The 12215-nt window shown below is 39.1% G+C and overlaps 1 protein-coding gene across 3 annotated transcripts; it reads left to right on the plus strand.

The window, feature by feature from the left end:
• Window positions 1-562: 562 nt before the first annotated feature.
• LOC116381594 (pleckstrin homology domain-containing family S member 1) lies at window positions 563-12100 on the plus strand. Of its 3 annotated transcripts, none has more exons than XM_031843868.1 (15): window positions 563-856; window positions 1240-1283; window positions 1933-2030; window positions 2147-2265; window positions 2410-2544; window positions 3179-3254; window positions 3366-3395; window positions 5032-5103; window positions 5245-5366; window positions 5575-5625; window positions 5741-5866; window positions 7145-7261; window positions 7980-8075; window positions 9451-9586; window positions 9688-12100. In XM_031843868.1, the coding sequence occupies exons 2-15, from the start codon at window positions 1253-1255 to the stop codon at window positions 9757-9759; spliced, it is 1281 nt and encodes a 426-aa protein (XP_031699728.1). In that variant the 5' UTR covers window positions 563-856; window positions 1240-1252; the 3' UTR covers window positions 9760-12100. The 3 variants fall into 3 exon arrangements, with proteins under 3 accessions (XP_031699728.1, XP_031699730.1, XP_031699729.1); XM_031843870.1 differs by having other exon boundaries at window positions 5248-5366; XM_031843869.1 differs by having other exon boundaries at window positions 563-1283.
• Window positions 12101-12215: the final 115 nt, after the last annotated feature.

The following is a 12215-nucleotide window of genomic DNA, read 5'->3' on the forward strand; positions in this document are numbered from 1 at the left end:
TATGATGTAGTTGTACACAGATATATGCGTTTATTAATTACTTGTTCACCAACCAGAAATAAAGGCTTGGGTATAAACTGATTATGAATGACAATATAGCTGTAATAATTTCAAATGTGTCTGTATAGCAGAGGTAAATTCTGTACTAAACACTTAAAATGTATCTGTGTCTGCTTACAACATTATGTTGGGTTCCAACCATTTATCAAATGTTTATATAGTGCTTATGAATGCTAAATAAGAGGGTTAAAGAAAGTGTTACCCATATTTAAAAAAGAAAAAAAGTTTGTAAAAGTGGATGCCGCTTTCACTTGTGACCACTGTCACATATTTTAATGAATACAATCGAGACAAACACATCTACAATTCATGAAGTGATGATTTGGCGTCTTCATAAACTGTTATTTGTAGATGCTTTAAAAAAAACATACAGGACTATAGTTGGCCACATAACTATCTGACTTCCTTAAATCTGACGTATTCGTGAATTGGAACAACCCACTGAACAAAATTACCCTACAAATGTCACCTGTTGTTGGGTAAGATTTAAGTCCCTGTCCCTGCTACGCTCATTAGTCTTCATGAGATATCAACCTATAAAGCATCCGTGTCAATAGTTGGCATCGAACTTTGCTTTATTCTCCAGAGCTCTTTAATGTGGAGCCTTAAATGGTCATTGTCTTTCTTCACAAAGACATTTCACCGCATGGAATTCTACAGCTAAACAGCGCAGGTAGACCTTAACAGCAACTCCAGGAACCAGAAACTCCAGTTCCTCGCATGAGTATATGTTTACTATCTACTGGAAAGGTACTGAGAGAGCGAGGTGAGCAGTATCTCTCAAGGTGCTCCACAGGTAAGAATAACAATATTGTGTTTTGTTTTGTTTTTACTGTTAGAGCCAGCGTATATAGTGAGTCATGTGTTAAAATGATGTCTTTCCTACCGTACTGCTTTGTGATGTGATACAAAATTGAATATGCGTCCACTTGCCAACACATGTTTGATTCCGTCTTCGAAAAGTGAGTGCTGAATTGTGTAAAAGTTAACAAAGGCCTGAGATACTTAGACTTTGTTTTTGTTTTCAATAACGGCAGATTTACCTTTACTGGAAAATATCTATCAAAAATAAGAATGAACATAAACCTTAACGTTGCCTCTGTTTCCTGGGTAGAGCTCTGTTCATTCTCTGATTCGAGGTGACAGAGACCGATACATTCCTGTGTTGTTTTTGTTTAGGTGTGGTGTCACAATGCATAAGGGCCAGAAGAGCGCCGGTACAGGTAATCTACTTTGTGGTTTGATTTAGGTGATAAGTGTAGTTATTTACTTGAATTTTTGGTACTGCTTACAAAACAAAAACAGTTTTTACAGCTGATCTTTTCAAATCACAAAACCTGGAATGTGCTAATGTATTAATGTTTTTTTTGTATTATTGTGTAGAAAAGTGAGTACAAGTGAAGACAAGTACATGAATACGATCCAATAAATTATTCAAAGTAAGACAGGGACAAAAGCAAACTGAGGAGAATAACTGGTTTAGACTGATGAGTGTAAGAGTGAGAAACGGAGGTCCAGCAAAAATGTATATAGATGTGTGTGTGTGTGTGTGTGTGTGTGTGTGTGTGTGCGTGTGTGTGCATGTGTGTCCATCTTGTGTGTGATTCGGTTAATGGGTGAGTGAGGGGTGTCGATTAAGGTTATGTAGTAATAAGGGGTATATTTTCATCAACAAGCCACCACACACAATAGATCAAGGGGTTAGCTGGGGAACTGTGTTATGAGATTTATTGGGTTTGTCATGTGTGTGTATGTTTGTGGAATGACTATAGAAAAAAAAGAGAAAAGAAAAAATATATATATATTTCTGTAAACAAATAAACGATTTCAACATATTGATCCGAAAACATCTGGCTTTTCTTTTGACCTTAGGCGGAAATGCGGTGTTCTACAAACCAATCGGAGGTACGACGGAAATAAGATCTGGATACCTGTTCAAGTCTCCTCCCCAAAAACGGTTGAAGACAGAGGTAACAGAGTTGGCATGATGGATGATTTGCAGCTAGTTACGTGTATGTGTGTGTGTGTGTGTGTGTGTGTGTTTTATTACATTTCTTTTCTTTTTTTAATCATGTTTCTCCTGCAGAAATCATGGAAGAAGCGGTATTTTGTGCTGTTCAAAGTCAGCGAGCAACAGTACCTACTGAAGTATTTCAGGAGTCCAGAGGACAAGGACAGGCCCCTTGGAGGGATTGAATTATCACAGTATGTTCTCACAAATTCACTAATTAACCGTATTTAATTAATAGAGCTCAAATGCAGTTGAACCAGCTTTGTTTTTGAGAGAAGATCCAGCATTACATTTTTTTTTTTTTTTCAACATTTGTGTCATTTGTGTCCCTCTGTCAGCATCTCACTGCTGTATGTGAGCCCTGAAAACCACCAGAGATGGAGTTGGGTCCAGAAGAACCTCAAGTGCTCTCCATCCTGTGTGCTCTACATCAGGGCAGCTGAGCGGGACTACTTCCTCGTTGGTGAGAACAGGTCAGTCAGCTGTTTTTTTTTTACATGGGATAATAAAGCACTGAGATGGAATTTTTTACTTCCACTTTAATTTCAAATCTTAATTAAAAACCCTGTCATCAATAGCCTGGAATGTTTGATCACAGTTTGTCTGGGTATTTAAAAAAACAACCTTTTGTTCCAACCAAATCGCTTTGGATTGTGCACAAATGCAGCCAATTAAATCAGGATACATTTTTTAAGAGTTTGGTTTGGGATTTTCATGACAGATAAATTGTTCCAGATACATGGATTGCATTCATTTAAAAGGTCACCAGGATTCAGGCCACACAGCTGGGTCGGCCAGTTCTCCTCGCAAGGCCCCCGCTGACACTTTCACAGCTCCTCGTAAAACACTTCCCCCCCATGCTCTTCACAGCATCGACTATTTTGGGAGTTCAAACAATCAAAAATAAATGATGATGTTGCTTTTCTGTTTAGTAATTGTCTATCAGACGATAATGACTTTGCCTTCCATTCTGCTCACACCTATTTGCTGCTTAAATGTCACTGTTTCTACTCTATATTTGATTTCGGAATTGAATTTTAAAATAAACGTAACAGCCATAATTTCAAAAATGATGTTAAGTGTTTCATTTGCCCCGCTTGCTTTTAGTGAGGAAGTGGACGGCTGGTTCTCCGACCTGTTTGAAGCCCTGAAAAACCGGCCACATAAATGTATGAGTTCAGAGGTACATTGAGATTTTAGTTCTTTGTCATGTTTTGTAACAGCTTATTGAGACCAAGAGTCTCTACACTGCATTTGTTTTTATCTGTCATGTTTGTTTGTTTTTCTACAAAAGGAAATATCTAATGAGCAGCCAACAATTGAGGTAAATATTTAAAGGACGAACCACATTTAAAGGAATTGTTCAATATTTTGGAAAATACGTTTAGTTATTTTGTTATAGGCAGTTATAGGTGAGAAGATCGATGGCACTCTCATATAATTACAATAGCTACTAACAGCCAGCTAGCACAGCTTAGCATTAAGAATGGAAACAGGGAATAGCTCGCCCGGCTGTGACCAAAGGTTTAAAAAAAAAAAACACCTACCAGCTCTATTATCTTGTTGGTTAAACAGTACAAACAAACACAAAGGTTTTTTTACAGTGAAGTTTGTGCTGAACTACTTCATGGCTGGGAACAGTTGCAAAGACAACCAGAGGACACTCCAGGAAGTCAGTGGTCCCGGATAAGAAATACTTCCTGTAAAACAATGTAAACAAACATATGATATATGACATGGGAGGCAGACTGTGAACCTTTGAACAGAACCAGTCTAGTCCTTCTGCTAAACTAAGCTAAGCTAACAGATTGCTGGCTCCAGCTCATATGAGAGTGATATCTATCTTCTCTTTGGAAAAAAAAGCAAATAAACATATTTTACAAAATGTTGAACTATTTCTTTTAATTAGGTTCATGTTTTTTCACATTTCTTGTTGTCACCCGGCTCAAATGAATGCTAACAAGTTTTGTCATCCGATAAGTTGCTTTTATCTTTCTTTTCACCCTTTATGTCCTGCTATCCACCTCTTCCTCCATTGTCACAACACTTGCTCAGTCTGAATCCCCTCAGTGTCCCTGGCGAATGCAACAAGCAACCACCGATCCACTTTCTATTTGACTTTTGGAATTACACTTTTCTTCCTGTTTTAAGAGGTTTTTTCAAACCACCCTTCGCAGAAATAGAAATCTGCAGCTGTGCCTGTTGAGGTCGGTCCACAATGTTGCATGCCTTGCGTCGATTTGGCTAAACGTTCTAAATGCGTGCATACTGTCGGTCTGGTACAAACGACATCAGTCAATGGCATTCCTTTGTGTGAATCTATTTGGTGTGTTAGTTTACATAATTTCAAATATTTTTTAGGGGCATTTTCACCCTTATTTGACAGAGGACACTGTAGAAGAGGAGAAGAGAGAGAGAGAGAGAGAGAGAGAGAGGGGTGTGACATGTTACACATGTTCCAAGACCGCGACGTTCCGGTTATATGGCATACGCTCTAAACACTCCGCCCAGGCACTCCATGTCTATAGAATGTTGACACCACCTGTACATTTAGCCATCAGAGTAAAGATACCAACAGGGCTCTAACTCAAAAGAACATTCCATTCTGGGTGTATTCAGCAGTTTAGTGCCAGAGATTCTCACAAAATGTAAGAATTATTAACACAACTTAAATATCAACCCAGGTGAACTTATGGCTGGTGCTGTCAGTGTTCTTATCGAAAATGTGGATCAATTTCAGTGAAATTCTCCCAAAATATCTCAAATACAGGTCTTTATTGACTCACTGTTACCTGACCCGTCTATAATTGAGTATAGCTTAATCGTATAACCAATGCATCTGACCTGGGGACACTGAGATGAATGGGCTGACAGCAACACATATACATATATATATATTTCCTCCGGGGTTGTCTCATAATTTTTCCTTTAGCTGCTTTAATGTGTGTTTTCTTTCACAGGCAGAGTTGAAACTTCGGTCGCTGTCTGATCCGTCCTCAAATGCTTTCAATACCGACTCTGAAAAATCAGAGGTGCGATATCTTAACTTGATCGTAATTAGTGAACACAAATCTAATTCAAGGGATGATTTCTTTAAGAGTTGTCAGATTGGGTGATGGAGAATTGGAGGTGATCTCTTGGTTGCCTACAGTATGTCATTTGTGATTGGCCAGCAGGGTGAAGATTATGCCAAAAGGCCTTTATCAGAGCCTGTGAATCCAATCTATGACTATCCGAGAGCCTACTTAACACAAGAGAAAAAGATCTCAACCCGTCGCAGGAGCTTGGACATGGTGTGAGTGTTGATTATTGTATATGGAACAGTGTATTGATCCGATACATGTTGTTATTGCCAGTTATAAATGCACAAAAAAAATCCCATTCATCCTCACTAGTTCTACTTTGTTCACTTTTGTTCAAGTGACACAAGCTGAAATTGTGACCTTGAGTTCTACAGTATCTAATATTATTTGTCTGTTGTTTTGAATATCTGTCCCTTGCAGATATGAATCAATGGTCGAAATTAGACAGAACGTACGAGTGGCACAGGCAGCGTAAGTTTGATTTACAGAAAGATCTCTAAAAAAACAAATCAGGTTTCCTAATAATGATGATAATTGTTTATTATTGTTGAGACTGAAAGCAGATCACTGTGCCAAATGTTTCTAGGGACCTTGACGTTGAGAAGGTTACCACAGGCAGCCTGATGAGGTCTGTCACTGAAGTCTTTGACAAGCTGAGGATACAGCTTTCCCCAGGGCCTTCATTCGACGAGGAGACAGCAGCTGAGGACAGGTAGAGCTGAGACTAATTCCAAGGTTGCTTTCTATTTTTTTTGTGGGCCGTGTGTATTTCTGACTTTTCACCTTGTCTTCAGTGCCCTATGCTCTTTGTGTAACATGTTTTGTCAGTGCCCTAGATACGTAAATAGCTCAGTCATCAGAGATAAATGCGACCTCATTGGCTCAAATACCTAAACTGACAACAATGAGGGCATTCCTTTTACAGCACAGAACTCTTGACACTCAAGGACCTGTCAAGAATCTAAGAAAGGCAAAACCGCAGAGCCTGTTTGGCAACTTGTGTGCTTGATACATATCTTTTAATCTCGTGTAAGAGGTTTCACCTGAACAAGGTGGCACTGATGATGCAAATTTAAATACAATTGAGCCATGAAAATCTAACTTTACATCTGGAAAAGTAATCATTTCAAAAATAGTTTAGTCAGACTGTCAGACCTTCTGTTTCCCACAGCATCTCAAGGAGGGCAGGTTTTTAGCCAATCAGATTTGATTGCTTGTTTACCAAAACCAAAACATGCAACCAATTAAAAGCATGTACACATTGTGCCTCATCTAGCTGTTTTATGCCATCATCCCCTGTATGAAAGTACTCTTTCCTGCTGTTTGTTTTCCTAAATCTGCTATAATACAAAACTGTGTGATTTTTGTGCATTTCACCACCTGCTGTGCTGCCACACTGAAGAACATCCTCTCTACGACAATGGGCATATGGGTTAAAGGACTCCTTTCTGAAGTGTCTCTTAATTTGAATTTCTGTCGCGCCTCTACAGCGATTTGCGAATGATTTGCTTTTCTCGTGCTGCTTTTATGAACTATTTTAATAAATCTCGAGACATCTGGTGCTCTTTTTGTATAACTGAGAGAACCCTCTTTTGGTTTTTGGAGTGTGCGAGGATCTTTCACCCATCATCAAACAATTTCTTCGTCTTTAATTGTCGTTATTTTCTGCCACAAGGACTAATGTGGACTTCGGCCCATCCAAGGCTTCTAATACAGCGCCGAAATCTGTTCTTATGCTGTCTGCCTGTGAAGCTCCCCTCCATTGTGCATGCAGATTCAGATGTTATTTCATACTCAGCATAGAGCGCTGGCCGTGGTTCCTGCTTCGTTGAAAGCCTTGTTGTGGTTTATTCCCACTGTCTCTCCAAGCTGTCTTACGAGACTTTTGTTAGATGTTAACCAAGAGTTCATCAGCGACTGGTAACTGAATGTAACACACACACCAATATCTGATGTTATAATCCCATCATGCTGTGACTTGCTTTTGCAGAGGCGGAAGGCATCTGACGTCAGACAGCAGCTCCAGTGACAACGATGCCATCTCTCCTGTAGAAATGCTGGAGGGACAAAATGTGCAGACACTGGATAAATATAGCTCCACTGAAAGGTGAGATTGACCTTGAATCCAAAGAAGTAACCACCAAGTGGGCGCTATCACCTCTCTTGTAGTAAGAATACACTGCAAATAGGGACATTTTATGTGGGGTGTGATGATCAACTGAAGCATAGAGTTATCATCAGTACTCATTCAATAGTTGCTTTACTTTTAATACTACTAAGACACATTTGAAACACAGACTGAGGCACCGTCTGTGCTTTAGCTGATCAGAAAGTCAAAAACAGCTTTGTAATGGTTACAGCAAAGAAAAAGGTGACTCGGTTAAATGAGAAACCGGAGAGGAATGCTGAGACCAGCGTTGACATGTTGCTGGACGGGTTAGAGTGGTTTCTGAAGGTTTGATGATAGTTAGATCATAATAAGCAGTGCTCGTTAAACACTAGTAACTCAGGGGACTTTCCCGCAGAATTTTAAAGAGCTGTTCAAAGGAAATTAAAAGTCCATATCTGTACAGACACTCAGGTTTCTAATTTGTTCTTGTTCACCACATCATAGGCTGACCAATGTTTCTTGCACCTATGATCCATGGAGTTACCGACATCTAGCACTTTACTAAAGATTTACTAAAATGAATATGCAACTCAAACAATAACTTCAGGAAAACCTTTCAAGTTCAATTGACATTTTGAATTGAAATTTTGGTTTTTATCTACAGCAAAGTGACACAATACCCTTAATAAAGCTTTTCTTTTCTTTTTCTTTCAAGCCTTGACACCTTCACCATCGGGGAGAGAGACCTTCTTGTCCGGCAGGCAGATTTGATAAAATACCTTACACTAACAGAAGTGGATGGGAAACCATGGTAAGTTTGAAATAGGAACACTTACTTCATTGCAGTATATAAAAACATTCCAGTCTCAGATATTGGACTGCTTTGATTGAGATATGTGGAAAGGCTTCACAAATGATCCTGAACACATTTTTATTCATTAATATTAATGAAAACCCTCAGATGCGTTTTAACATTCCCTGCTGTCATCCCACAAATCAAGCATTTCAATTGTTTGAAAACAAGATACTGCACGTCCTCACATTTCCACTTGAGAAATGTGAGACAGACTTAATGCTGCACGGCAGGATCTCTCTATTCATTTGTGGGAGATGAGTCAGAGCATTTAGCTGTATTGTGTGAAAATGTGGGCATGTATTTATACTAAGATCTAGTAACTGCTCTTGGCATTAATCGCACAAAATCCAAATTCTCAGGATGTTGAATAACAAGATGGCACTAACAAAGCAAGAAAGGGCTGCTGAAGCACTTTAAGTGTACCAATGAGTGATGTTTATTTATATGAAGATGATTAACAGGGAAAAACAGAAGCAGAAGCAAATAAGACGTCAGGGTCTCCAAGGCCAAAATAACAAACAACAGAAGCCACGCCCACTAGAAAATAAAAACTCCATTATTCTACTGAATCAAACAAAAAAGCAATATTTATCTCCCCAACTAGCCACAAAACAGGTGAAAATTAGTGAAATAAATAGCAAAGAATCCCTACAAGGCTCGCTTATTAAAAGTCACCAAGACTAACAAAGACAAAGGATGGAGGAATTAGCAGAGCTGGTGCTTTCAAAGAAAACACAGTTTAATCATCTTAACACAGCAACAGACAGAGCAAGAGCCAAAAAGGTCAGGAACACTGATTCTGGGAGTACATATACAGCTCTGCTGATTGTTGATTGAGAGCCAGGTGTGGATTATCAGACACAGAGAGAGGCATGGCAGACCTGAAACATGAACAAGAGGCCAGAGGGAAAAACCAGTGGATGCAACGCGCACGTAAAAAAGAAGAAACTAGATTCGAAGCATGAAAATCTGCTTCGGGTCTCGATGACACCGGTAATGTTTCACAGCAAGTGAAACGTGACCATATAATATATTTCATCAGACGTGTGAGAAATAGACGCGGCTGAAACGTCTCTTGTGTAGAGAAGCCGTGCAGATTATGACAAATACATTTACATTTTCAATAGACATTCAGTGGCCTCAGATATTAAATGCAAGGTGGTGCTGATTATAGGGGCCCACAGCTGGAAAGTGTGCCTGTTAGTTCCAATAGAAGGAAAATATGGAAGTATTTGGCCATGACATGGATGTACAAAAAATGAAAAGCACATGTCAAATACTGTTTGGATGAAACTAAAAACCAGAATGTGTGATTGTGTGTGTGTCACAGTGTGTCTGTGTGGACAGGCCAGCCACAGACGGTGTGCCTGTTTCACAAAGGAGACCAAATTCTGGCAGTTAATGACCTGCACACCGGCAGCGTGGAGGAGTTCAACATGTACATGAGCAAGTGTCTCAAAAATGAGGTACGGTACTGTGGCAGCACACAAAACACCAACTCAGCATCCGGGATGTGACGGTGAATGTGTGACGAGTCCTCTGACCGGTAAACTATTTCTCGTTTCAGGTGAAAGTGACCATCCTGCGTCTACCTGGAGGCCAGCCTCTGCATTCACCAAACTGCCCCTGCAGTGACTGACCGTTAGATTTGAGACGGTTATTTTCACTACGTGTTGGTTTGCACCGTGTATTGACCACTTTAGATAACTGACAGTATTTTTCCAGGGCTGTGGGCAGTTCCTATAGATCAGTTGATCTACTAGTTTACTCGATATAAACGTTTAGAGAAGCTTAAAGTGATTATTTGATGACTGTAAAATCTCATTCACCATGACTCGCATTCTATGTAAAAACGATTCGATCGGTGTGTAATCAATGATGTGCAGTTTCCACAGAGCGTGGTTTATGATGTCATTCATTGTGTATTGTATTTACAGCTGGTAAGCTGTTTGTAAAAGGAAACAAAAGGCAGAGGTTTTACTGGAACATATTTCCTCATACTGCCTGTATGACGCTAAAGAAAGACATTGTCACGATACAAGCTCCTGAGCTCGAGCGATCAAATGTTGACAGTACAAGGCGTGTCGTGCAAAAATTGTGAAATTTGCACAGTTACTGTATATAGACTTCTGTAAGAATGCTGTTTTTTAATAATTATCTTCCAATCTAAGATGACTAGAAGCTACGGCGCTCAAGTGAAGATCATGAGGATGATGTTCTGAATCAATATGCATGATCCTAAAGAAGTAATTAAATAATAATTTGGAAAGATCCATTGTTGCTACAAATATTCGTGTCGTACGACTGACTGTACACTTGAGCAAGAACTGTTTGCGTTGCATGCCTATGTCATCACCCAGCAATGCTGAATCATTTCCAGTTTGCCCAGTGGTGTGACATGTGAATGAAATGTCTTTCTAAGCCATGCCAGTCTAATGACGCCTACTTGAGGACACAAGTAGAAGGATACATTGTATGTTAAAATGCCTTTCTTGTATACATGTTGTGGTTATAGAAAAAAAAAAAAAGGGCTTACGTCCTTTCCTGACCCTTTCCCAATTTATCTCGAGAATGCTTAGAAAGTAATTAGGGGAGGAGGAATAACAAACCAATTAAGGAAGAGATCAGTATTTCATATTGTCCACACCTCGGGAGTGTCTTGTGAATTAATATGCAGACAGAATGGGGATGAGCCTCAGGCTGTTCCTCACCTATTTCTTTCCGATAAGAAGCAGAAATGGTGACTACGACAGCTGAGGGCAGTTTGCTGTTATGTCATTTATGTTGGAAATATGTTTTTCTCCTTTTTTAAATTACATCTGGTGACCAATGCCACTCCCGGACAAAGACAACATCAAAGGGTTTTATATTTAAAGTGCAAAATGATGTCCACAGAAGACAAGGAAAAATCTAGCCTCTAAAACCCTTAACATCAAACGATCTGACATTGTTAATATTCCCATGACATCGTCTCAGCCTTTCCAAGATTAATGTTTCAAGTTTAAATGGAGCTATTCAACAGATACGAGTTCTGACAAAGAAATGATTTGATTTATGAAATGATTTATTTCTGAGGGCTATTCTTCAACTGTGATGCTCAAACTGTATGCTGAATTAAAAAATACACTCTTTGTAAGTGTGCAGCAATTGCAGGTTGTACTGTGACACTGAGTCTTGTGTTTTATTTGTAAAATTATACATTTTACCAGATTGTTCAAACACTGACCATTTGATTTTCTTTAAAAGCCTTTTCTTAGACTGAGACTGCAGCAAAATTTCAGAATTCACCGGAATTGTTACTAAAACTATGCAACATCATTCGAATATTTCCAGTTCCTTTACTTCCAAAATCCATACAATTAAGTTTAAGCTTCTTATATGAGCCACACATTTCATTTTCATTATGTAGCTTCATGTTGGCATTTCAAGTGTCCTCTTACTGCTAAAGACATTCTTGTATGTTTGACCAGTTTCAAAAAAACTAAGGAAAAATCAGTTCATTATTGTATTTGCTGAAGCACAAAGTGAGAACTACATTTCTTGGCAGGGCACAGTGACTTACTGTGAATATTGATTAAGGCTGGTGATATCTATTTTCTACTGTCTAAGGTCTATTTGGCCTTTCTGGGCATTGACCACTGCTTGAATTAACAGTTGGACGAAAAACTCATTACTTGTGTTTCTTAGTTTCCAGAACTGTGCACTAACACATTGGCCTCATATCATAAAAGATATTATCTTGGCAAAATATCCGCATGCAAATGCAGCTGCTTGGTTTGTAGCAAAAAGTCTCATAAACGTTATCATAGTTACTGGCAGCAACATTAGCATTGTAGCTAAGGTGGCATAGAGGCACAGAGGATTAAGATAAAGGCCTGTCAGACTTTGGCTACATAGTCTGACAGGCCTACAGGCAATACTGGTGAAAAGCAATTCATTGCTGGTTTGTGTCTTTTCATATGATTTGCTGAGAAAAAACAACACCATACATAAACACAGTAATGTACACAATCAGTGTTATTATTAGAGAAACACAATGGAACCATGACTAGAACTCTAGTCAGTTCTAGAACTCATACGTGTCATGGAAGCCGT

This window comes from Anarrhichthys ocellatus, unplaced genomic scaffold (assembly GCF_004355925.1).
Source record: "Anarrhichthys ocellatus isolate YVR2014 unplaced genomic scaffold, GSC_Weel_1.0 scaffold4, whole genome shotgun sequence".
In the NCBI taxonomy this organism is placed as follows: domain Eukaryota; kingdom Metazoa; phylum Chordata; class Actinopteri; order Perciformes; family Anarhichadidae; genus Anarrhichthys; species Anarrhichthys ocellatus.

Coding starts and splice junctions, on each gene's coding strand:
- LOC116381594 (XM_031843869.1), top strand. CDS start 1,253: ATGCATAAGGGCCAGAAGAGCGCCGGTACAG. Junction 3,396..5,031: donor ATGAGCAGCCAACAATTGAG/GTAAATATTTAA, acceptor TTTCTTTCACAG/GCAGAGTTGAAACTTCGGTC. Junction 8,076..9,450: donor GAAGTGGATGGGAAACCATG/GTAAGTTTGAAA, acceptor TGTGTGTCACAG/TGTGTCTGTGTGGACAGGCC.